Below are 25,599 nucleotides of genomic sequence, written 5' to 3'. Positions count from 1 at the left end.
AGCCCCTGGAGGGAGCACAGCCCTGCGGACACCTCGATTTTGGACTCTGGGCTCCAGGACGGAGGGAGAACAGGTTTCGTTTGTTTTACGCCCGCGGTTTGAGGTCCTTCGTTACACAGCCCCCCCGCTAAGAACCGCACGTAGAGGCCAGCACACCTTGGGCCCTTCCAGGGCGAGCGGAAGGTCGTCTCCTCTGAGATTCTGACCCGGTATTGGGGGATCTACCCTGCCTGGACCCCCCCTTCCCCAGCACAGCCCCTACAAGAAACCTCACCACACCTCCTGCCTCAGTTTCCCCATCTCTCAAATAGAGTGTGTGAGAAAACACAGCAGCTTTACCCCAAGCACCTGGCACCCCAGCTACCCTCACATCCCGGATGGGGAAACCGAGGCGCCAGGCAGCAATCAGCTGCCCCATGTACAGCCAGCCAAGGTTGGGGTTGGAGAGGGGAGCCATTAACTCCCAGGCCAAATGGTGGGCGAACTGGGCCGGTGGCGAGGCACGGTCAGACCCCTGTGGGGCCGGGGCACTGATGCGTGGCAGTAAAGGGAGGACCTGCGGGGGCCCCAGCTGCTGGCGGGGGAGGCGGCTCTAATGGCCGTTGCTGTGGGCAGCCAGCAACAAAGCCAGCAGTAAAGGCCGCCTGGGCTTTATGGGTCTCTGGCCCCCGGTTCCGCTCCCCTGCGGGGGGGCGCCCCGCCCTGGCCAGCTGGCCGAGGCCCCAGGGATGGGAAAGCAGGGGACGGTGTCCAGGCTGCCCATGGCGGTGTCCAGGCCCCCCTTGTGGGCCAGATCCCGGGTTGAACTGCTGGGCCACAGCACACCCCATGGCAAACCCAGGCCTTGGTTCTCACCTGGGTTCTGTGGCTGAAACCCTGCCCCCCTGAAACGTCAACCAGAAAGCTCTGAAATCAGCCGCCCACCACACACCCACAGGAGCCCTAAACCCAGGCTGGAGATTGGGCAAAATCTCCGGAAACTCCCTCCCCAGGGGCTGAGGGCCGAGATAAGCAGCCCGCGCTCCCCTCCAGGCCGCCTGACCTCCCTGGGGCCTGCTCTGATCACGGGAGGGGTCGGGTGTGAAGTTCTGAAGGTGCCCCTCCGCTGAGACACCACCGCCCCCCATCAGCCCCGAGCGGCCGCCTTCGCCCCGGCTGTTCCTCTCGTCTGCAAGGCCTTCTCAGCCCCTTCCCTTCCTCCGGGTCCCCTGTGGTCATTCCCTCCCTGGAGGGGAGCCCCCCCGTCCTCCCAGGACCGATATCACCTCTGCAAACGCTCTGCTCCCACCCACCTTTACCGACCACCGGCCTCACGGGGTTTCTGGCTCACGGCCCCCCTTGGCCCCCCAGCCCTCGCATGGCCCCAGCTGTGTGGATTCACGCATTTGTCTCTCGTCTGTCTGCCCTGGAACATGCGGAATTCTTATCTTGTTGCCAGCATCCAAAATCGGGCACACAGCAGTTGCCTAATAAATGCATGTCAAATGAACTTGCTTTCTCAGTGCGATGCCAAGAAAATGCGGGGCCACAGGGCAGGCCTGGGGGTCTTTCCCTGAGGGGGTCCCCTCCCCTCTGTCCACTTCCTGCTGTGGGGGATGGAAGGTGTGGACCCCTAATTACCAAGGCTGGGCCCATCGTCTCCCCTTCCCAGCACCACCTGCTTCGGAGAAGGGGAAACCGAGGCACAGAGCGCGTGGAGCCAAGCCACCTCCAGGTCCCCCAGCCGCCCCTCCTGCCAGACCCTTCCCCACTCAGCAGTTGGGTGGGGTGCGGTGGGGGGTTTTCCACAGACATCTGAGCATGACCCTCCCTCGGCCACAGCCTCCCAGGGCCCCCCAGCACCCTCCTGGCCCCTCCCTGCCCTCTCCTGCTCCCTCTGCCCCGGCCTTGGGCTGCCCTATTTAGGGACAGGGTCTCGCTCTGTCACTCAGGCTGGAGTGCAGTGGTGAGACCCTAGTTCACTGCAGCCTCCACCTCCCACCTCGGTCTCCTGAGCCAATGAGACCACAGGCAGGCACCACCACGCTCGGCTAATTTTTGTATTTCTATAGAGACAAGGTCTTGCTACATTGCTCAGGCTGGTCTCAAACTCCTGGCCTTAAGTGATCCTCCTGCCTCAGCCTCCCAAAGCGCTGGGATTACAGGCAGGAGCCACCAGACCCAGCCTTGGCGTCTTTCTATGTAAAACACACAGGCCCCCCACCCCAGGGCCTCCGTGGCGCGGTTCCTTCTGCCTGGAATGCAGCTCCCAGGTCCCTGCTCGGCTCCTGCCTTCCCGCCCAAACGTTGCCTTCTGACAGAGCCCCCTCCACAGCCCCCCTCAGCCTCTGACCCCTTCATTCCTCTTTGGTTTTCTTCCCAGAAGGTTGCATGCCCGAGCCCCGTTACACGGATCTGCAAGACACACTCCGTGGCTCTGGGGATGGAGGGAAGACGCTGTGGCCCCCGACCCTGACACTCCCCCGGCTCTGCACGGGGGGTGTGGGAGGCCTGGGGGGGGGGTGGGAGGTGCCGCCCCCACCTGATGAGGACCGGGCCCCTCTGGAGGGGGCACCTGTGAGGAGGGATGGTGGCGGGGCTCAGGTGGTGGCGCCGGTGGGGGAGGGGAGGAAAAAGTGAGATAACCGCCACCCCCCAGCCCTGGAAGGGCAAACAGGAAATTCTTGTTTGTGGCAAAACGTTGATTATTTTCTCCACCCCACCTCCCAGAGAAACGACAGCTCCGAGGGGGTCAGTGGAGTCTGCTGGCGGACAGGGTGCAAGATAAGTCCCAGGGCCACCTGGGAGTGGGGAGGGGGTTCCCCGGCCGCCCGGACCACCCCTGGAACCAGGGAGTTCAGCCCCGGCTCAGGACTCCCCTCCCCAGCCAACCGGCTCTGGGAGGTGGGAGGAAGGTCAGAAAAAGACCCCAGAGGTTTGCAGGAAATCCAAGGAAAGGGTTGGCCAGGACAGGAGGGGGTGGCCGGGGCCAGCACATGCGGCCCCTACCCCAGCAGTGCCCAAGGTCACAGGGGGGCAGTGCCCAAGGTCACAGGGGGGCAGTGCCCAAGGTCACAGGGGGGCAGTGCCCAAGGTCACAGGGGGGCTGTGGTTTCCCAACTTAGTCCCCAGGCAGGCCCCACCTGGGCACTCCCACCAGGTCCCAGCAGCTGCGGGGGGCCCAGGGCGGTGTCCTTGGGCCCAGAGGCCCAGGCTGTAAAGAAACCGCCTGTCTGCAGGGCCCCCTGGGAGAACCTTTGCCCCCCAGGCCCCCTCCCGTCTCCCAGGAGGCTCCAAAGTCCATGAGGCCCCACCTGGGGATGAGGCCACGGCAGGGGTAGGAGGGGTGCAGGAGCTGGGAGGCACCTGGTCAGCTGCAGCCCTTCAGACGCTCTCTTTGGCCACAGAATTCAGGGAAATCCAAGAAATAAGCCAAGTGTCTAGTGTTCGGGGACTGCCGAGCCCTGAGCCTCCAGGAGGGTTGGCCCGAGACTTGGCAGAGAGATGTCGGAAGAAGAGAAATTTTCTTTCCTTTTTTTTTTTTTTGAGACAGGGTCTCGCTCTGTGGCCCAGGCTAGAGTGCATTGGCACGATCACAGCTCACTGCAGCCTCAGCCTCTCAGGCTCAAGTGATCCTCCTGCCTCAGCCTCTGGAGTAGTTGGGACTCCAGGCACACAGCACCATGCCCAGTTTTAACTTTTTTTTGTAGAGATGGGGTCTTGCTATGTTGCCCAGGCTGGGTACAAACTCCTGGGCTCAAGTGATCCTCCCTCCTCGGCCTCCCAGAGTGCTGGGATTCTGGGCATGAACCACCGCGCCCAGCCTGAGACACTTTGTTTTTGTTTTGAGACCGAGTCTCGCTCTGTCACTCAGGCTGGAGTACAGTGGTGTGACCTCAGCTCACTGCAACCTCCGCCTCCCGGGTTCAAACGATTCTCCTGCCCCAGCCTCCTGAGTAGGTGGGACTACTGGCACGCGCCACCACACCTGGCTAATTTTTTTTTTAAATTTTTCGCAGAGACGGGGTTTCGCCATGTTGGCCAAGCTGGTCTTGAACTCCTGACCTCAGGCCATCCTCCCGCCTCTGCCTCTCGAAGTGCTGGGATTCTGGGTATGAGCCACCGTGCCCAGCCTGAGAAATGTTCTAAAAAGCATGTTTTTGCACTGTCCAATATGGCTTCTGGGAAACTGAAGAAGTATGTTTTCCTCTAAGGCCAGATATAGGTCTGCGGATGCTCAGAAGCAGCAGCAATAGATCTGAGTCAGCAGCCGCCCCCTCCGGGCAGCGGCCTGAGCCTCCCAGGCGCCCACGCACCCAGCGGGGCTGAAGGGTCAGAGGGAAAAAGAGAATTCATCCAACAGCCGGGCCCACCCAGACCAGCCGGGGAACTCTGAGGTTTGGTTCTTTAGTCTACGTTTTTGTTTTCCTTTTTCTGAGACAGGGTCTTACTCTGTCGCCCAGGCTGGAGTGCGGTGGTGCAGTCATAGCTCACTGCAGCCTCCTGGGCTCAAGTGATCCTCCCACCTCAGCCTCCCAATTAGGTGGGACCACAGGCACCTGCCACCACTCCTGGCTAATTTTTGCATTTTTTGTAGAGATGGGGTTTCACCACGTTGCTCATTCAAGCTGGTCTCGAACTCCTGGACTCAAGTCATCAGTCCGCCTCAGCCTCCCAACCTGCTGGGATTACAGGTGTGAGCCACAGCGCCCAGCCAATGCAGTCTACTGTCAAAAGATCTTTTTTCCTTTTTTTTTTTTTGAGATGAAGTCTCACTCTATCACCCAAGCTGGAGCGCAGTGGCATGATCTCGGCTCACTGCAACCTCCACCTCCCGCGTTCAAATGATTCTCCTGCCTCAGCCTCCCAAGTAGCTGGGATTACAGGTGCCCCACCACACCTGGCTAATTTTTGTATTTTTAGTAGAGATGGGGTTTCACACCATGTTGGCCAGGCTGGTCTTGAACTCCTGACCTTGTGATCTGCCCGCCTCGGCCTCCCAAAGTGCTGGGATTACAGGCGTGAGCCACCGTGCCTGGCCTTAAAAGATCTTATAAAAGGCTGGGTGTAGTGGCTCACGCCTGTAATCCCAGCATGTTGGGAGGCCAAGGCAGAAGGATCACTTGAGCCCAGGAGTTTGAGATCAGCCTCAGCAACACAGTAAGACCCCGTCTCTTCTTTAAGAAAGAATCCTGGCCAGGCACAGTGGCTCACGCCTGTAATCCCAGCACTTAGGGAGGCCGAGACGGGCGGATCACCTGAGGTCAGGAGTTTGAGACCAGCCTGACCAACATGGAGAAACCCTGTCTCTATTAAAAATACAAAATAGGCCAGGCATGGTGGTGCATGCCCGTAACCCCAGCTACTCAAGAGGCTGAGGCAGGAGAATCGTTTGAACCCGGGAGGCAAAGGTTGTGGTGAGCCGAGATCGTGCCATTGCACTCCAGCCTGGGAAACAAGAGTGAAACTCCATCTCAAAAAAAAAACAAAATAAAGAACTAACTCACTGTGACTCCTACAACCGAAGTTAAACTGAAAGAGCGGCTTTTTATCTCCCAAATCCCCATGAAGCAGCCAGGATGGTAAATGAGATGCCCTCTCCTTCCAGCAGCCTCCAAGGTTGGAGGGACCAAGGGGCTTGGAAGTCAAGATCAAGATCAAACCAGGTCTCTCCCCTGCTCCACGGTCAACCGTGGCTCCCTACTGCTCCCAGAAGAAGGCCCAACTCCCTGCCTGCCTGCCAGGCCCCACGCGCGCCTCCACATGGCTACAGCCATCTGTACACACCTGGCTGCTCCCCCGAACCCCTCTTTCCCTGCGTGGGCCCCTCTCACTACTGCAGCAGCAGGCGGCCTGTGCTAACCCTCGGCACCTTCTCGGGCTCAGGCTGCGTGCTCATCCATTCACTCTGGGGACGGCCTCATCCATCCGTTCACTCTGGGGATGGCCTCTTTGCATCTTTCCTGCCTACCTCCCACCCATCAAGGCAAAATCTAGCCCAGACGCGGTGACTCACACCTGTCATCCCAGCACTTTGGGAGGCCGAGGTGGGCAGATCACCTGAGGTCGGGAGTCCCAGCCTGGCCAACATGGAGAAACCCCATCTCTACTAAAAATACAAAAATTAGCCGGGCGTGGTGGTGAACCCCTGTAATTCCAGCTACTCAGGAGGCTGAGGCGGGAGAATCACTTGAACCTGAGAGGCAGAGATTGCGTGAGCTCAGATCGCACCACTGCACACTCCAGCCTGGGCGACAGAGCGAGACTCCGTCTCAAAAAAAAAAAAAAAAAAAAAAGACAGAATCAGGGTCTGTGGGGCACAGTGGCGGGAATCCAGCAGGCGTCCACTGGAGGGAGGGGAAAGGCCAGAGGCGGCGGCTCCTGCCTATAATCCCAGCACTTTGGGAGGCCGAGGCAGGAGGATGGCTTGAGGCCAGGAGTTGGAGGAAGAAGGAAAAGAAAGAGGCCGTAAGAAGCCTTCCTTCCTCCAATGCTGGTGTCCCCTTTCCAGCCCCTCTCTGAAGCCCCACTCCTGGCAGCTCCCATCCACTGACAGCACCCCCAGCCCCCCGCCCCCTCCCGGAGGCCTGATGATCCTGCTATCGGGCATGGCGGAGGCCCGGGGCAGAGGCTGAGATGACTCAGCACCTGCGGCTGCTGCTCCCCAGGTGGGCAGGGTCCCTGGGGGCCTCGGCGCCTCCCCCTCCACACAGGCACCCACGCCGCCGCTGGGAGGGGTGGGCAGGGCGGGACCCAGCACTGCCTCCCCACACCCCTGGGGCCCTGCTCTGCATTTGGGGAACTGAGGCAGGGAGGGGGTCCACACCTCTCTGGTAACCAGGTTTGCAGAGCACCAGCAACCTGCAAAGCCCTTCACTTGTCCACAGCCTGGAGAGGCGGGAAGGAGGCGGCCAGAGTGCGTCCCCGCAGCCACATCACTGCTATAGACTCCAGGATGGCCGCGCGCGGTGGCTCATGCCTGTAATCCCATAATCCCAGTACTTTGGGAGGCCAAGGCAGGCGGATCACCTGAGGTCAGGAGTTTGAGACCAGCCCGGCCAACATGGCAAAACCCTGTCTCTACTAAAATACAAAAATTAGCCGGGCGTGGTGGCGCACGCCTGTAATCCCAGCTACTCGGGAGGCTGAGGCATGAGAATCACTTGAATCCGGGAGGCGGAGGTTGCAGTGAGCCGAGATCGTGCCACTGCACTGCAGCCTGGGCGACAGAGTGAGACTTTGTCTCAAAAAAAAAAAAAAAAAAAAAAAGACTCCAGGCCTCATCCCTCGTCCCCTCCCCACAGAGTCCAGAGGCCAGGAATGAACAGCTGGACAGATGAGTCAGGAATGAAGAAGGAATGAAGACGGAGCAGAGCCTGGGGCTGCAGGTGGGAGGAGGGCAGGGGGGCAGGAGGACCTGGAGGACCTGGAGTCTCGCGCCCCAGTCTGCCCATTCTCCGGGCCTCAGTTTACCCATGGTGGGGGTGGGGCCGAAGCCATCAAGAAGCGGAAGCTGGCGCTGTGGCCCCGCAGGACTGCGGCCCCGGGAGGCCGGGGGATTTTGAATCTCGCTGTTTTTCCCGTCCCGGAAACTCCCAGGACTGACAGAGGCAGCAGAGCTGAGTGCGGACCACAGGGCCAGCCACACGGGGCTGTCAGTCCACAGCGTTTCTGCCAGGACAGGGCACTCTGCAGCCGTTATTGAGCACCTCCTGTGTGTCCTGGACTATCTTGTACGCGGGGGAGATGCAGTGTCCAAAAAGGGCCCGGACTTCCCGATTCAGGGAGCAGGAGGAAGAGGTCAGCTGGGGCGGGTGGGCTGTGAAGGGAAACACCAGGGGACAGGCGGCCCCGACCGACCTGGACTGATGGGTCAGGGGAGGGCAGGGTCACCCACACCCAGCAGGCGCTTACTTAGCTAGCGTCTGCTGTGTGACCTCAGGCCCTTCCCCGCCCTCTCTGGGCTCTGCCTGGCCATGGGTTGCTCCCGGTGCACCTGACCAGCCGGGGGGCTCCCCCGCCTGCCTAAGCCACGAGGTCCTTTCAATTCCCGTCAGCACAGCCGGGCCTCGGCGGATGCAGATGCTGAGAGCCCCGCCGGGCGTGGGGAAATTGGGGAAGTGATTCTGGGCAGGGCTGAACATCTGCCGGCTCCACTCCCCCGGCCCTGACGGGCCCCGAGTCCCCTCTCTGGAAATACACAGCGCCGCACCCACGGGGCGGATATTAATAACACTCTCCAGAAATGACAATGAAGCGCGGCCCGGGAAGCCGGCGTGGTGAAGGTGCTTCTCTGTGGATTTCCAGATCACGAGATTCCGGGGGAGCTTGCTGACGCCAGACCCTCCTCGTTCTCCCACGACGGGCCCTTTGTGCGATCGTCACCCTGGAACCTCGGTCTTCTCATCTGTGAAACGGTCCTGGGGCATCTGGGTGGGGGCTGAGACATGGATGGGGGAGTCCCTTGCTCAGGGAGGAGACGCTGACCGGCCGCCAGCCCGTTTCACAGTTGGGGAAACTGAGGCCCACGAGTCCAGGACGGCAGCGACAGGCCTGGTGCTGAGATGTGGCCGGGGTGGGATCAGCTGACAGGCACTTCCAGAAAGTGGGTGCAGAGGAGGCAGGAGGCAGCCCCATGGCGGCGAGATATGACGTGGAAATCTGGGGCCTGCAGTCCCTAATAGAGTCTCCGCCGAGGGCACTGGCCTTAAGCAGCCCCTCTATCTGCCAGGAAACCCGTTTCACAGATGCAGACACAGATGAAGATCTGGGCTGACGGCAGGGGGTGCCCCAGGCCACACGCAGACACACCCCACCCCACGGTGCCCAGCACTGGGGGGCACCCAGCAAACATTTCAATGCAGAATCTCAGTGTGGGCTGGGCACAGTGGCTCCCACCTGTGATCCCAGCACTGTGGGAGGCCGAGGTAGGCAGATTGCTTGAGCCCAGGAGTTTGAGACCCGCCTGGGCAAGATGACAAAACCCTGTTTTTACAAAAAAAAAAAAAAAAAAAAAAAAAAAAATTAGCCAGGCATGGTGGTGCACCTGTAATCCCAGCTACTCGGGGGGCTGAGGCAGGAGGATCACCTGAGCCCAGGAGCTCGAGGCTGCAGTGAGCCGAGATGACATCACTGCACTCCAGCCTGGGCAACAGAGGGAGACCCTGTCACACACACACACACAAACAAACAAACAAACAGAATTTTACTTTTGAAGCCTTTGGGATTAAAGAAAGAAAACATTAGCCGTGCACGGTGGCTCACACCTGTAATCCCAGCACTTTGGGAGGCCGAGGCAGGCGGATCACTTGAGGTCAGGAGCTTGAGACCAGCCTGGCCAACATGGTGAAACCCCATCTCTACTAAAAATACAAAAATTAGCCGGGCGTGGTGGCGGTCGCCTGTAGTCCCAGCTACTCGGGAGGCTGAGGCAGGAAAATGGCGTGAACCCGGGAGGCAGAGCTTGCAGTGAGCTGAGATCGCGCCACCGCACTCTAGCCTGGGAGACAGTGAGACTCCGTCTCAAAAAAAAAAAAAAAAAAGATTCAAAAAATTAGCCGGGCATGGTGGTGCACACTTGTAATCCCAGCTACTTGGGAGGCTAAGGCAGGAGAATCGCGTGAACCCGGGAGGCGGAGCTTGCAGTGAGCCAAGATCGCACCACTGCACTCCAGCCTGGGTGACAAAGTAAGACTCTGTCTCATAAATAAATACATAAATAAATAAATAAAAAGGAAAAAGTAAAAGTAAAAAAAAACCAAAAAAATAAAAATGAAATACCCAGTGTTCTCCTCCCCCAGGCAGTGACGAACCTGCCACTCCACGCGGCCGGGGCGTTCTGTACAGGGTCCCCGCCCTCCAGACCAGCCAGCCCACCCACAATACGCCCTCATGCTCCCACCTGGACGCTGGGGCCCTGCCTCCACGAGCCTCATTTTTCCCTGCTGAGAAATGGGCTCGGAGTAACCGCAGGGTCCAAGCACTTTGCCCAGAGCTGGGCACTCAGCAATTAACTCCGTCCTGGGGTTCCCTGCGGACAGGACCTGGACGGTCCCAGAAAGCCCCAGAAGTGTCATCCCCAGCAGGAGTGTCCATTTGGAAAGAGGCACCTGGCGGGAGACTGCGGTCCCATCACTCCCAGCCCAGGTTCTCTGAACAGAAACGCAGCCCAGCACCAGCAGCAGGAGCCGGGCAGTGCAAGGGAACAGAACACGCCTGCCCCGGCCATGTCGACGCCGTCCCCACAATGGGACACGGGCCCGCCTGGAGTCCAAGCCCAAAGACGGCTGCAGGAAGGAAGGGGCTGCTTCCCACCTCCCACCCTAGAGTCAAGAGGAAGGGCCCTCCCTGGTGGGCTCAGGGTCCGGGGTCCCTCGGGGTACACCTGGCCGGAGCTTCTGCCAGACCCCAGGCCGAGGGCAGGACAGGAACTGCCCCTACCATGGGCAGCAGCCTCGGAGGAGTCACTCAAGGCTCTGCCCGCTCCAGGGACACCCCCCACCCCACCCGCTGCACGGAGCAGACAGAGGTGGGCTGGGGCCGCCCTGGACACCTCCCCCCTAGGGAGCAGACGGAGGTGGGCTCGGGCAGGCAGCAGGGGCCATGCCACACGCCGTCCCCTCTCTACAGGAGTTAGAGGAGAAACCTGGTAAACTGTAAAGGCCAAGGATGAAAACAAAGTCACAAGAGCTGCACTCCTTCTGATACCATCCCTATCTTACGGGCGGGGAAACTGAGGCCGAGAGGAGGAGGTCACAGGCACCTGGCCCAGGTCGGGCAGAGCTGGGATCTCTGCATGTTGGTGTGCCCAGGCTCTCTCCCCCCAGGTGGCATTAAATCAATGAATAACCACAGAGGTGATCGGCCTAGTTCTTCCCCAAGAACCAGGTCCAAGTGCCCCCATGAGCTGGGCATGTGGCCAACTGAGGGGGGGGCAGTGGCTGGGCAGGGCGCCAGCTGGGGCAGAGACGCCCAGCCACTCCCGGAAAAATGGCGGTCAGGGAAGAATTACACGGCGACGTGGTGGAAGGGACGGGGCGGGTGGCAGAGACAGGGAGAGGGGAGAGGAGAAAGAAGAGATGGAAACAGAGAGCGACCGCAGGACCCAGGGGCATCCCGGCTCCCCTAAGAGCTCAGGAGTTCAGCCTGGGCAACACAGAAAGACCCTGTCTCCAAAAAAATAAAATGAAGTTAGCCGGGTGTGGTGGCGAGTGTCTGTGGTCGCAGCTACTCAGGAGGCTGACACGGGAAGATCACCGGAGCCCGGGAGGTCAAGGCTGCAGTGAGCTATGACTGCACCGCGGCACTCCAGCCTGGGTGGCAGCACGAGACCCTGTCTCAAAATCCACCCCCGAAAACCAGACAATGAAGGAGGTTCAGCCAGGCTGGCAGTCGGGCCCTCCCAGGGCCAGGGTCGGGGGTCCTGGGTGGGGGACGCTCACTTGCCCGGAAGACCCACATTTGTAGCAGTGAGCGTGGTGCCCCCGAGATGGGTCAAGGTTTGGGGGCATCGACCGAAGCAACAGGGCTGAGGCCGTGGCAGACACACACCATGGCCACGTGGGACCGCCCCCACCGACACTCCTACCCAGACAGGCCTCCGTGCAGCCACACAGCCAGACACTCCCACGCAGACACACACACACACACACACCCCCCCTGGACGCGCCCCTGCAGCCAGACACACGGGGAGCAGACACGCCCGGGAGATAACGGCGAGACAGGCCCGCCCTCCACCGCGCTGCCGACGTCAGGACTCCAGTGCCGGGGGCGGGAGCTTCTGCTCCATGCACGGCTGTGTCCCCAGTACGCAGGCGGGCTGGCATACAGCAGGTGCCCCGTAAGTGCCCATGAGAGGGTCGGGCTGGCATACAGCAGGTGTCCCGTAAGTGCCCATGAGAGGGTCGGGCTGGCATACAGCAGGTGCCCCGTAAGTGCCCATGAGAGGGTCGGGCTGGCATACGGCAGGTGCCCCGTAAGTGCCCATGAGAGGGTCGGGCTGGCATACGGCAGGTGCCCCGTAAGTGCCCATGAGAGGGTCGGGCTGGCATACGGCAGGTGCCCCGTAAGTGCCCATGAGAGGGTCGGGCTGGCATACGGCAGGTGCCCCGTAAGTGCCCATGAGAGGGTCGGGCTGGCATACGGCAGGTGCCCCGTAAGTGCCCATGAGAGGGTCGGGCTGGCATACGGCAGGTGCTCCGTAAGTGCCCATGAAAGGGTTGGGCTCAGACACATGTGTGCCCGGGGAGGCACAGCCTGGTGTTTCTGCCCTAACCTTGCCCAGGGCATGGTGCCACGTCAGCAGAGGTTTCTTCTCTCCACAAGTCTGACATCAGCGTGTCACTGGGGCTCCAGGGGAGGGTCCTTCCCTCCTCTCCCAGCTTCTGGGGGCTCCAGGTGTCCTTGGCTTGTGGCCACATCACTCCAGCCTCTGCCTCTGTCTCCACACAGCTATCTCCCTACGTGTCCGTGTCCAAATTTCTCTTTTCTTTTCTTTTTTTTTTGAGACAGAGTCTCGCTCTGTCACCCAGGCTGGAGTGTAGTGGTGCGATCTCAGCTCACTGCAGCCTCCGCTTCCTGGGTTCAAACAATTCTCCTGCCTCAGCCTCCCGAGTAGCTGGGATTACAGGCACCTGCCACCACACCTGGCTAATTTTGTATTTTTAGTAGAGATGGGGTTTCACCATGTTGGTCAGGCTGGTCTCAAACTTCTGACCGCAGGTGATCCGCCTGCCTCGGCCTCCCAAAGTGCTGGGATTACAGGCATGAGACACCGCGTGCCCATCCTTTTTTTCTTTTTTTTTTTTTTTTGACACAGGGTCCTGCCCTGTCGCCCAGTCTGGAGTGCAGTGGTGCCACTATAGCTCACTGCAGCCTCGACTTCCTGGGCTCAAGCAATCCTCCTGCCTTAGCCTCCGGAGTAGCTGGGACCACACGCACGCACCACCACACCCAGCTAATTTGTGTAGAGACAGGGGTCTCACTCTATTGCTGAGGCTGGTCTCAAGCTCCTGGGCTCAAGCGAAACTCCCGTCTTGGCCTTCCAAAGCGCAGGGATCACAGGTGTGACCTCCCCCTTAGAGGACAACCGACCGGCATGGGATTTGGGGCCACCGTACGCTGCAGGACCTCACTGAAACTAACAACGTCTTCAGAGACCCTATTTCCAAATGCAGTCCCATCTTGAGGTTCCGGGTGGACATGAGTTTTGGGCGATGCCATCCAATCCAGGACGGGGCTCCTCCCGGACGGCAGGTTCTTACTTGCTCTCACGTTCTCTGTCTCCGAGGGTGGCAGAGGAGGCTGCTGGGCATGGAATCTGGGCACTATGTCCAGCGTGGCTTCTGGACATGGGGCCTGGGTCCCCAGGGAGCTCACTTCCTGAGCCTGGCCAGAACCAGGGCCTGTGGGGCAGCGGGAGGGGCGGCCTCCACCCACTCCCTGCCCACCCGCCTGTGCCCACGGACCCCCAGCCCAGCCCTGACCAAGGGGCAAGGCTGCATATCCCGGCGCTGGGGCCTTCAATGGCCAGATTAGTCACCGTTTAACCCTGTGACCCCCAATTGTCCTCTGGCCATGTGCAGCCGGCAGAGCGGAGAAGAGGCGGTCCGCACCCGCCCCCCGTGTGCCACCCACCAGGTCGGCACCGCAGCGGCTCCCGGCCCGGCTCCCGGCCGCCAGTGGAGAGGACCTTGAGTCAAGCGTCCCTCGTGGGTGAAACCCCTGGGTGCCACCGCCGGGCAGCTGCGGGGGCCGTGTCGCCACCGCCCCAGTCAGGATCGACAGTCAGGGAATTTGGGCCATCGAAGGGACCTGGACTTCAGCCCTTTGTGTCCAGCAGGGAAACTGAGGCAAGAGTGGACAGGGCTCTGCCGGCAGCTCCTCGGGGTCGGAGAGGGTGGGGGTGCACCCCCAGCGGCCCTGTCCATAGCTCGGTGGTCACTGGGGCTCCATCATCAGCTAGGCTGGCTCCAGAGCCCACGGCGGGCAGGGGAGGCGCTGATCTGTGCCCCGCGGCCGACGCGCGCTGCTGACCAAGACAGACAGTGCCACTCTCTAGCAGCCCCGGGGGGCTAATGGTTAACAGGCCCCACCGCGACCTCATGCTTCAGGGTCCAGCACGAGGCTCCCAAATGCTCAGGCACACAGGAAGGTTGTCCGTCATGGGCACACGTGCGCACACGCGGGGAGCCCAAGCAGGCACGCTTTTGGACACACACTCTCCAGCCTCGACGTGCACACACACATACGCTTGCAGCCACCCGACACACACACACACACACACACACACACACACAGCCACATCCACACAAAACACAAGAGACCAGTCCGGCACAGCAGCTCACGCCTGTAATCCCAGCACTTTCAGAGACCGAGGTGGGAGGATCACTTGAGCCCAGGAGTTTGAGACCAGGCTGGGCAACATGATGGCAAGACCCCATCTTTATAGTTAAAAAAATGCATACACAGGAGACCATCACCCCAACATAGACATTCACAAAGGATGTGAGGGCAGACACACGTCTGGACACACTCACCAACAGGTCCACGCAAAACAGGGACGTGGGAAGTTTGCCACGTCACTTGGCACACAGAGACCTAAACGAACACCATGGTGCTGGCTGGGGACACAGGCGGACGTGTGAGGTGCCGCTGGCTGGGTGCACATAGCCCCACACACGAGACCCACAGAATCCAGCAGGTGCCCGGTGGGCAGAGGCCTTGGAGGGTCCGAAGATGCTGTGTCTGGAGCACGATTCCCTCCCAGGCAGGGTCCCACGAGACAGGACCCACGAGCCGCCCGGCCACAGCCCCAGCGTGCACACTCGCACGCACGCCACGGCGGCTCACCACGCCCATTCCCCCGCCCAGGCACCACGCGGGGACACTCTCTGCCTGCGGGCACCGCTCCCTCGGGCTGCCGCGTGTGTTATTAGAAAGCATGGGGCGGGGCCGGCGCTTGGCAGCAGCCACCAGGGTGGGACGCCGGCGGTGGGCGTGGGGCCAGGCCACGGCGGCGGTGACCCCGCGGCGGTGACCCGGCGGCCAGGCGGTGGCGCAGGGGCCAGATAAGGCTCTTCCGGCTGAGTCAGCGACGCTCCTGGCATGGGCACGGGCCGGGGCACGGTGCCAGGGGCTGGCGGGCAGACACCCACCCCTCGCCCGCCAGGGCCCAGCTGGCCCGGCGCCAGCAGCCACAGTGGCTTTGATGAGGCGGGCGCTGCCCCGGCGCGGAGGACCAGGTGCCCGGGGGGCTTCCCGACAGCCCTCCCCCCGGCTCACGTGCAGCCGGGGCTCCCGGAGGCCCAGGAAGACACCGGCACCAGGGCTGGCGGCCGAGGGCCTGGCTCGGGGCCCTCTTGACAAACACACTCTGTCTCAAACACAGCCGCTGCCTCTGTGCGCTCAGAACCTGCTGCCTGACCTCTGGGCAAAGGCCCCAGCTGCACCATCTGCCTAGAGCACCCGCCTGCGGTGGGAAAATTGAAAATTCTCCTTCTCCTTCTCCTTCTTCTCAGGCCCCAGAAGCCCAGCTGCAGTGTTGGCCTCTTCTACTCCTGCCTGGACCAAGGGTGCCTCTGCTCTGTCCCCAAAACAGGCTCCAGAAGGGTCCTCCCAGCCTCCTTCTCCCAGCTCCAAACCCTGCCAAGTGCCCTCAAGCTCTGCCCACCCCTCCTGCTACACCGAGAGCTTGACTGACCCACAGCCCAGGATGGCTGTAAATGCAGCCCAGTGCAAACGCGTACATTTCTTAGCGCACGATGAGAGTTTTTTTGCAATTTTTTTTTGGCTCGTCAGGTATCATTAGTGTTACTGTATTTCACGTGTGGCCCAAGACAATTCTTCTTCTTCCAATGTAGCCCAGGGAAGCCAAAAAGTTGGCCACCCTGGCCCCACACATTACGCTCCAGTCACAGTGATCCAAGAGGCAGGCCCTGCCCTGCTGTGGCTCGCTAACGAACTCTTACACATCCTGCAAAGCCCCAGCCCCAATGCCCCTTCCTCTTGGCAGCCTCCCCCTCAATCCCCTCTAGCCCAGCCCTGACACCTCGAGGGATGTGGGGAAGCCCAGCAGCCCCTCCAAGCCTCAGTCTGAAATGGACGTGGTGAAGCCACGGCAGACCCCAGTGCTACCTTCACATCCAGCTCTGTCTCCCACCAGTCTGGGGGTCTCCGGGGCACGACGAAGAAAACGTGTTGCCGATTCTCCCAGAGCCCTGGCAATTCCAGCTCCCCACCTCCTCCCCACACTGCTCCAAGCAACTCTCACGCCCCGAAGATGTTCCTTACAGTATTGCTTACAACAGGGAAATGACCGAGGGAAGTGTGTGGACGTGGGGGTGTCCAGCGCCACGAGGGGAACGTCCATACAGCTGAAAAGAACCAGGCGGCTCGGAACATCCCAATTACGACGCGAACGCACCCGAGATAAACAGCTCCACGAAGGCAGCGGCGGGAGGAACCTCCCGGCCTGCGCGGAAGATCACACGTTAGATACCTCCCAGGCCACATTCCTGGGTGCGAGTGAGCAGAGAAAGGCCTGGAGAACATGCGGCTCATGCCCTAGAGGTCAAGGGAGGGACTCGGGGCTCCCTGTAAACGTTCCATTTTCTTCCTCTCTGCAAGAAGAGTGTCAAGTGTTACTTCTGGAACCAAAAGTGTATCGAGAGGCCTGTCATCCCAGCACTCTGGGAGGCCGAGGGGGCCAGATCACCAGGTCAGGAATACGAGACCACCCTGGCCAACATGGTGACACCCCGTCTCTACTAAAAATACAAAAATAAGCTGGGTGTGGTGGCGGGAGCCTGTAATCCCAGCTACTCTGGAGGCTGAGGCAGGAGAATTGCTTGAACCCAGGAGGCGGAGGTTGTGGTGAGCCGAGATGGCGCCACTGCACTCCAGCCTGGTGACAGAGCGAGACTCCGTCTAAAATAATAATAATAAATAAATAAATAAATAAATAGGCCAGGTGTGGTGGCGTGCGCCTGTAGTCACAGCTATTTGGGAGGCTGAGGCAGGAGAATGGCTTGAACCCAGTAAGCAGAGGTTGCAGTGAGCTGAGATTGCTCCACTGCACTCCAGCCTGGGTGACAAAACAAGACTCCATCTCAAAAAAAAAAAAAAAAAGAGATAAAATAATGTATCTATGTGTATTTTCCACAATTAAAAAAAACAAATGAGCTGAAAAGACCAAAAAAAGACCAAAAACTGGATGCCCGTTTCTTGCTGGGGTCTTGCTTCACTCCCGAGAGCTGCCTGGCAGGCACCGTGGTGAGGACCCAGCGGTCTCTGGAGCTGGGCCCAGTGAGGTGTGTCTGGCCTTGAGCCCGAGAGGCTGCTGGTGGCCGTCCCTGCCCCAGTGCCCACACACGCCCAGCTGTCAGGCCCGGAGGCCTGGATATGAGGACAGCACTGAGGTCTGCCCTGGTCTAACCACTTTCATTCCAGACAAAAAGAAAAACAGAGGGGCAGCTGAGCTTCCCCAAAACCGTCCCGCCAGTGGCTCCCTGGGCCATCCATCCACACACCGCTGGGTCCTCTCTGGCAGGTGCATCCCGGGGGTCAAATTCCAGCTCTGACACGTCCCCCGGGCGACTGTGCACAAGTCATGTGATCACCCCATGCCTCAGTTTCTCATCTGCACAACAGGTTCAACGGCAGCTCCTTGGGATCAAGTGAGGATCTGGGAGACGACCCATCTAAAACACTCAGTCACTTTTTTCACGCAGTGAAGCAACAGATACTGGCTAGTGCTGTCATTCCTACACCTCTGAGCTCATCTGCAAGTTACATGGGGAGCAAGCTTTACTTTGGAAAGCAGAGGGAGAGATCCTGACACTGAATGAAAATCAGAACCGCAGTGAGAAACCACGCCACCCCCACAAGGAGGCTAGGATCAAAAGTCGACAACAGGCCAGGCGCGGTGGCTCACGTCTGTGATCCCAGCACTCTGGGAGGCTGAGGTGTGATGATCACCTGAGGTTGGGAGTTCAAGACCACCCTGCCCAACATGGTGAAACCCTGTCTCCACTAAAAATACAAAAAATTAGCCGGGCGCGGTGGTTCACACCTGTAATCCCAGCACTTTGGGAGGCTGAGGTGGGCGGATCACGAGGTCAGGAGATCGAGACCATCCTGGCTAACACGGTGAAACCCCGTCTCTACTAAAAATACAAAAAATTAGCCAGGCGTGGTGGCAGGTGCCTGTAGTCCCAGCTACTCGGGAGGCTGAGGCAGGAGAATGGCATGTACCCGGGAGGCGGAGGTTGCAGTGAGCTGAGATCGCCCCACTGCACTCCAGCCTGGGTGACAGAGCAAGACTCTGTCTCAAAAAAAAAAAAAAAAAAAAGTTGACAATAACAAGTGGTGAGGATGTAGAGGAACTGGAACCCACATCTGTGGCTGGCGGGAAGGTAACGTGGGCAGCTGCTTGCTCAACAGTCTAGCAGTTCCTCTGATGGGTGAATATGGAGTCACCAGCAGACCCAGCAATTCTCCCAGATACACACCCAAAAGTAATACAAACGTACACCCACATAAAAACGTGTACAGCACTACAAACCCAAAAGGCAGAAGCAGGTCGAGTGGTCACCGACAGCGGAATGGGCAAACACAATACGGCACATCCATCCAGCGGAGTATGACTCAGCCGTGAAAAGGAAGGAGGCTCCGACCCAGGCCACGGTGCTGATGCACCTGGAGGACGTCACGCTCAGTGAGATACGCCAGACACAAAAGGCCACGCAGTGTGTGATCGCATTTCTTTTCTTTGTTCTTGTTTTTCTGAGATGGAGTCTCCCTCTGTTGCCCAGGCTGGAGTGCAGTGGCGCAATCTCGGCTCACGGCAACCTCCGCCTCCCGGGTTCAAGCGGTTCTGTCTCAGCCTCCCAAGTGCTGGGATTATAGGTGCCCGCCACCACACCCAGCTAATTTTTGTATTTTTAGTAAAGACAGGGTTTTGCTGTGTTGGCCAGGCTGGTCTCAAACTCCTGACCTCAGGTGCTCTGCCCACCTCGGCCTCCCAAAGTACAGGGATTACATGCGTGAAGCACTGCACCTGGCTATGTGATCCCATTTCTATAAAATGTCCAGAACAGGCCAATCCACAGAGGCAGGAGAGGATGTGTGGTTGCCAGGGGCTGGGGGGTGCTGGTAGAATAGGGGGATAATAGTTAAAGGGTCAGGATTTATTTTATTTTATTTATTTAGAGACAGAATCTCCCTCTGCCACCCAGGCTGGAGTGCAGTGGCATGATCTCGGCTCACTGTAACCTCTGCTTCTGAGTTCAAGTGATCCCCCTGCCTCAGCCTCCCGAGTAGCTGGGACTACAGGTGCCCGCCACCACGCCCGGCTAATTTTTTATATTTTCAGTAGAGACAGGTTTCACCGTGTTAGCCAGGATGGTCTCGATCTCCTGACCTCGTGATCCGCCTGCCTCGGCCTCCCAAAGTGCTGGGATTGCAGACGTGAGCCACTGCACCCACCCTATCCTTCTTATTTTTTTGAGACAGGGTCTCGCTCTGTCACCAAGCTGGAGGGTGGTGGCGCGATCACGGCTCACTGCAGCCTTGTCCTCCTGGGCTCAAGGGATCCTCCCACCTCAGGGTCCCAAGTAGCTGGGACTACAGGTGTGCGCCACCACACTCAGCTAATTTTTGTAGAGACGGGGTCTTGCTATACTGCCCAGGCTGCTCTAGAACTCCTGGGCTCAGGCTATCTGCCCATCTCGGCCTCCCACAGTGCCGGGATTACAGGTGTGGGCCACTGTGCCCGGCTCCAATCATACAACTAAAACAGTGAATTTTATGGCATATGAATTATAGCCCAATAAAGCTGTTTTTTAAGATTCATCTCAAATTCATTCAACACTTATTAAAATTGTTGAGACTAAAGGTTCAAATCCTTAAGCAGCTGAAGATCTGTGATTAATGGCCTGTGTGTTTAAAATCCCATCACGGGCCGGGCGCGGTGGCTCACGCCTGTAATCCCAGCACTTTGGGAGGCCAAGGCAGGCAGATCACGAGGTCAGGAGATCGAGACCATCCTGGCTAACATGGTGAAACCCCGTCTCTACTAAAAATACAAAAAATTAGCTGGGCGTGGTGGTGGGTGCCTGTAGTCCCAGCTACTCGAGAGGCTGAGGCAGGAGAATGGCGTGAACCCGGGAGGCGGAGCTTGCAGTGAGCCGAGATCGCACCACTGCACTCCAGCCTGGGCGACAGAGTGAGACTCTGTCTCAAAAAATAAATAAACAAATAAATAAATAAAATCCTACCATGGTGGGGCGGTGACTCACGCCTGTAATCCCAGCACTTTGGGAGGCCAAGGAGGGTGGATCACCTGAGCCCAGGAGTTCTAGACCAGCCTGGGCAACATAGCAAGACCCCGTCTCTACAAAAATTAGCTGAGTTTGGTGGCGCCCATCTGTACTCGCAGCTACTCAGCAGGCTGAGGCAGGAGGATTGCTTGAACCCAGGAGATCGAGGCTGCAGTGAGTTAGGACAGCACCACCACACTCCAGCCTACCCGACAGAGTAAGACCCTGCCTCAAAAATAATAATAATAATCCAATAAGATCCTACCGTGGCCGCTTTCTAGAACCTGGGCCTGCTGTGTGGGTGACAGGAGGCCACCAGGAGGCTACGTCAGACATCAGGAGGCTGAGATCCTAATCACTGCCCGACACGTGCTGGCCTCCAAAACTGCACGTCCCCAGGCCCCAGGCAGCAAGGTTCCAGGTGTCCAAGGAAAGAACCCGTGGCCCTGAGCCTGCTGCGCCCGGCCCCCCCGCGGCCTGGCCACCCACCAGACCTGCAGCCGACAGCAGAATTTCACAGCTGTCGAGGATTTGCAGGCGGAAGTTAGCCCCGAGCCCTGCCAGGACCCGGGAGGAAGAGGCAGAGACGGTGCCAAGCGGCCGGCCGGCGGGCCAGGCCTGCCACGTGCCAGGAAGGGGGTGGGGCAGGCGCCAGAGTCAACAGGGGCCCCAGTAGGGGTTGGGGAGGGGTAACACTGACTGGGCTGGTTGGGCACAGGCCACTGTTGACACTGGGAACACAGGTGTCTGGCCAGCTGGGCGGGTGGCGGCATCGGCGGCTGGACCTGCCACGAACAGCCCAGGATAAGATCCCAGGACTGGCCGGGCACCGTGGCTCAGGCCTGTAATCCCAGCACTTTGGGAGGCTGAGTGAGGCAGATCACTTGAGCCCAGGAGTTTGAGACCAACCTGGGCAACACAGCGAAAGCCCTTCTCTAGAGAAAAAAAAAAATCACAGGACTGCAGGGCGGGGGCCTCCCCCCACCCCCGCTGCCCATGACCATCCCTAGGCCCTCATCTTCTCGGAGCTCCAATCCCGTCTCCTGCAAGACCCAGAGGCGGCACCCGGTCCCTACACACAAGCCAAGCTTTAGTCCACCTCAGGGTCTCTGCACTGCCGGGTACACCCAGGGGGCAGGCGCGGGGCGGCAGGAGCTCCAGGAATACCTGAGGCTGCCGGTGACACAGTGACCCCTTCCCTGCAGTGGCCTCAGTTTCCCCATCTCAGCTTCCCGCTGCAGAAAAACCCTGCATGGCACCTACAACCCTGACCCGTGGTGTCGCCCAGACAAGGTAGACAGTGGCTTCTGTCTCCTGCCTTTGTTCAAGATACGCTGCGGGCTGTGGGGTCAGGGCGCCTGGCCCCTCATCCCTGCCTGGTCTGGGCCAGTCACCCCAAAACTCCCCCATTGGCTTTGGGCCTTGGAGGCCGGGGCTATCTGGGCGGGGCGTGTGTCCAGGGTCAGGGGATCCCATTCACCTCTGATCCCCGAAGGACCGACTGAATGGGGGGCCTTGACCCTCCCTCTCGGCTTGGCTATAACCCTGCGGGGATGGAGGTCTCCGTCCGGCTCTGCCCGCCCCTCCAGCCCAGGGCTCCCTGCGGGCTGAGTCCCGGGCAGATGGCGAATATTGGGTGAATATTAAATTAATTGGGTGAATTAAATTAATGAAATTAAAGAGAATCCACTCTCAACATGCTCATCTGTATCATCTTAAACTCAGAAAAGATCACAAGACCCCTTCTCCCAACACTGAGCCTCTGTTTTCTCACTGGCAAAATGGGATCCGCGGCAGTGTGGCCCGTGGAACATCCCCTTCTGCAGGAGTGGGAAACTGAGTCACAGAGCAGGGTGGGATCAGCGAGACGCCCCCCCCCCCCCCCCCACCGAGTCCCCGCCGCTGCCCTGGCCATTCTCCCACACCGTGTCCGGCTTTCAGCTCTTTACTATTTTTGAGTTTCCAGGCAGCCCAACCTTAAGTCTCTTGAGGGCTGCTGGGGTTAGGGCCGCCCCTTAAGCTACCGGCACCCCTGGAGTCAGGAGCCCCGGGGAGGCCCCCCTGGGTGTCTGTGCCTCGGCCCCTCCTAGGAGGCTCCTCAGAGCGGATTCTGGAAGCCCAGGGCCGAAGGGGCTGCCCCGAGGCAGGCATGTCCCAGCGTGTCCATCATCCACCTCCCTGCGGGAGCCCAGACCAGCTCCAGCCCCGGGCGAGGAGGTGGCTCCCCCCAGCCGCGCCCAGAGGTCGAGGCAGAGCCCAGCTGGACGAGGGCTGGAATGTGAGCCTGGCCACCATCTGGTTTCCATCTGCCCGGCCCAGCACGGCCCAACTTCAAAGCATCCCCCGCCCGGCCACTTCCTCTGGCCTGGCCGCCTGCGGGGAAAGGCTGGGGCGGCCCCTACTTCCTCCTTCAGCCTGGGGTCCCTGAGACCCCCCTGCCGGCCCCAGCCTTAACCGCCCACTCGGAGCCTCACAGGCCCTGGCTCCTGCGTCTCCTGCAGCCACACCTGAGCCACCCCCACGTCCCCTCGGCTGCCGGCTGCAGCCCGCAACCCCCCACGGCTCTACACAGATGCCAGGGGACAGAGGAGGCCAAGTCACCGCGTCACCAAGGCCCCGGCCTCTCTGCCCGCATCGCCCGCAGGCCTGGTTCCTCCAGCCCACGCCCAGCTCGGGCCGGCGCCAGCCTCTCCCTCCCAGACCCACCTTTCCATCTCTGCCCCATCACCTCCGATATGGGGGCCGTGGAGCCCCCCAGGTTTCTCCTACCCGGCCGGGTGCTCCTCACACATCCCACATCAGAGCAATGAACAGCCAGCTGGTCGAGCCCACGCCCAGGAGGGAAGCACAGGAAGCACAGCTACCACAGGAACCCCCAGCTCTCAACTCGACGCCCGGCTCAGCACACACCCCATGCAATGTGGGCCTTCAAAGGGCCCCACTGGCCCAGGAGCAGGTGCCTCGGCCGCCACGCGGGACGCGCCCACTCACCTGCTTAAACTGCTCCTCGTAAGTCCAGTCGCCGTGGTCAGGTGGCTGCAGCTGCGGGGCTACGTGGGCGGCCCCTCCGGGGTGGGCAGGGCCAGGCCCCGGCCGCTCCTGGCCCCCCAGCACCCTGGGAACGCCATCGCCGCGGAAGGCCTGGGGTGGCTGGGCCTTTCGGGGGAACAGTGCCGTGGTGCCCAAGCTGGCAGGGCCTGGGGGGCCCAGCCCCTCCTCATCCTCTTCCTCCTCCTCATCCTCGTAATCCTCCTCCTCCTCCTCCTCATCCTCCCCGAGGTCTTCCTCCATCTCCTCCTCCTCCCATTTGGGCTTCCTGGGGTGAGCAGAGGGCAGGAGTCAGGGGAGAAGGTGCTGGCTCGTCCCAGCCCAAGGAAAGACCCACTCCCCGCCCAGCCTCAGTTTCCCTCTCTGGAAATAGGAAGAGCCGGCCGCCGCCAGCTCAGACTGCAGAGAGCGCTCATGAGCACAGCGTGGGGCACCCGTGACGCCCACTTTGTTCCCAATTAGCCCAGAACAGCACAAGCCGTCCCTACAGCGTGAATTTTGGGGCCTTGAAAAGCATCACACAGGCAGCCACGGTGGCGCACAGCTATAATCCCGGCAGCACTCTGGGAGGCCAAGGCGGGAGGATCCCTTGAGCCCAGGAGGTGGAGGCTGTAGTGAGCTATGATGGCACCACTGCACTCCAGCCTGGGCCACAGAGCAAGACTCTCTTGGGAAAAAAAAAAGGGAATCATTACGGCAGGCTGGTTCCTGCATCCTCCACCATGCATGCTGTCCCAGCTCCACCTCCCCTTCCCTCCACAGGGAGAATTCTCCCACCACCATCTGAAATCCGCCCCACCCTTGCCACTGCCCCTCCACGGCACCCTCCTAGACTTTCTTGGCAGCCACTTTTTTTTTTTGTCTTTTTTTTGAGACGGAGTCTCGCTCTGTCGCCCAGGCTGGAGTGCAGTGGCGCAATCTCGGCTCACTGCAAGCTCCGCCTCCCGGGTTCATGCCATTCTCCTGCCTCAGCCTCCCAAGTAGCTGGGACTACAGGCACCCGCCACCACGCCCGGCTAATTTTTTTGTATTTTTAGTGGAGACGGGGTTTCACCGTGTTAGCCAGGATGGTCTCGATCTCCTGACCTCGTGATCCACCCGTGTCGGCCTCCCAAAGTGTTGGGATTACAGGCGTGAGCCACCGCGCCCGGCCATTGGCAGCTGTTTGTACAACCTGATATCACCTGCTTCTTTGCTAGGTTTTGTTTGGTTGGTTTTTTTTTTTTTGAGACAGAGTCTCACTTTGTTGCCCAGGCTGGAGTGCAAAGGCACGATCTCGGCTCACTGCAACCTCCGCCTCCCGGGTTCATGCCATTCTCCTCCTCAGCCTCCTGAGTAGCTGGGATTACAGGCATGAGCCACCGCACCCGGCCAGTTTTGTTTTTTGAGACAGGGTCTTCTCTGTTGCCCAGGCTGGAGTGCAGTGGTGTGATCACAGCTCAGTGCAGTCTTGACCTCCTGAGCTCAAGCAGTCCTCCCGCCTCAGCCTCTCGAGTAGCTGGGACCACAGATGCATGCCACAACACCCGACTAATTTTTGTACTTTTTGTAGAAATGGGGCCTCACTAGCTTGCCCAGGCTGGTCTTGAACTCCTGGGCTGAAGCAATCCTCCCACCTCGGCCTCCCAAAGTGCTGGGATTACAGGCGTGAGCCACTGCGCCCAGCATCTTTGCTTGCTCAGGTCCTCCCAGGAAGATGCGGGTTCCTGGAGGCCAGGATCCCACAGCAAGTGAGCCCTCAGCCAGCCCTGGGGGGACCCACATGCTATGCAGGTCCAGCCGGCTGCAGATTTTATCTGGCCCTGCCGCTGAATCTGCCGTAGCCATTGGTGGCTAGGTTGCTTTAAGTTAACTAAGATGAAACAAAGTTGGCCGGGCGCGGTGGCTCACGCCTCCCAGCACTTTGGGAGGCCAAGGTGGGCAGATCATGATGTCAGGAGATCGAGACCATCTTGGCTAACATGGTGAAACCCCGTCTCTACTAAAAATACAAAAAGTTAGCCAGGCGTGGTGGCGGGCGCCTGTAGTCCCAACTACTCGGGAGGCTGAGGCAGGAGAATGGCGTGAACCCAGGAGGAGGACGTTGCAGTGAGCTGAGATCACGCCACTGCACTCCAGCCTGGGCGAAAAGAGCAAGACTCTGTCTAAAAAAAAAAAAAAAAACCCACATTCTTGGCTCACTGCAATCTTCACCTCCCAAGTTCAAGCCATTCTCCTGCCTCAGCCTCCCGAGTAGCTGGGTTTACAGGCTTCT

At 59.7% G+C, this 25,599-nt stretch overlaps 1 protein-coding gene across 5 annotated transcripts in view; it reads right to left on the bottom strand.

The window, feature by feature from the left end:
- ARID3A (AT-rich interaction domain 3A) overlaps nucleotides 1-25,599 on the bottom strand; it is a 48,487-nt gene that overhangs the window by 18,214 nt on the left and 4,674 nt on the right. For all 5 annotated transcript variants that reach the window (XM_055371006.2, XM_063701900.1, XM_055371008.2 and 2 more), the window contains exon 3: nucleotides 23,289-23,613. In XM_055371006.2, coding sequence (XP_055226981.1) covers nucleotides 23,289-23,613 — 325 coding nt within the window. The remainder of the gene's footprint in view (nucleotides 1-23,288; nucleotides 23,614-25,599) is intronic.

The sequence above is a fragment of the Gorilla gorilla genome, chromosome 20, assembly GCF_029281585.2.
Source record: "Gorilla gorilla gorilla isolate KB3781 chromosome 20, NHGRI_mGorGor1-v2.1_pri, whole genome shotgun sequence".
Classification (NCBI taxonomy): domain Eukaryota; kingdom Metazoa; phylum Chordata; class Mammalia; order Primates; family Hominidae; genus Gorilla; species Gorilla gorilla.
The sequence above is the reverse complement of the archived record's forward strand: the minus strand, read 5'-3'. Positions and strand labels throughout refer to the sequence as shown.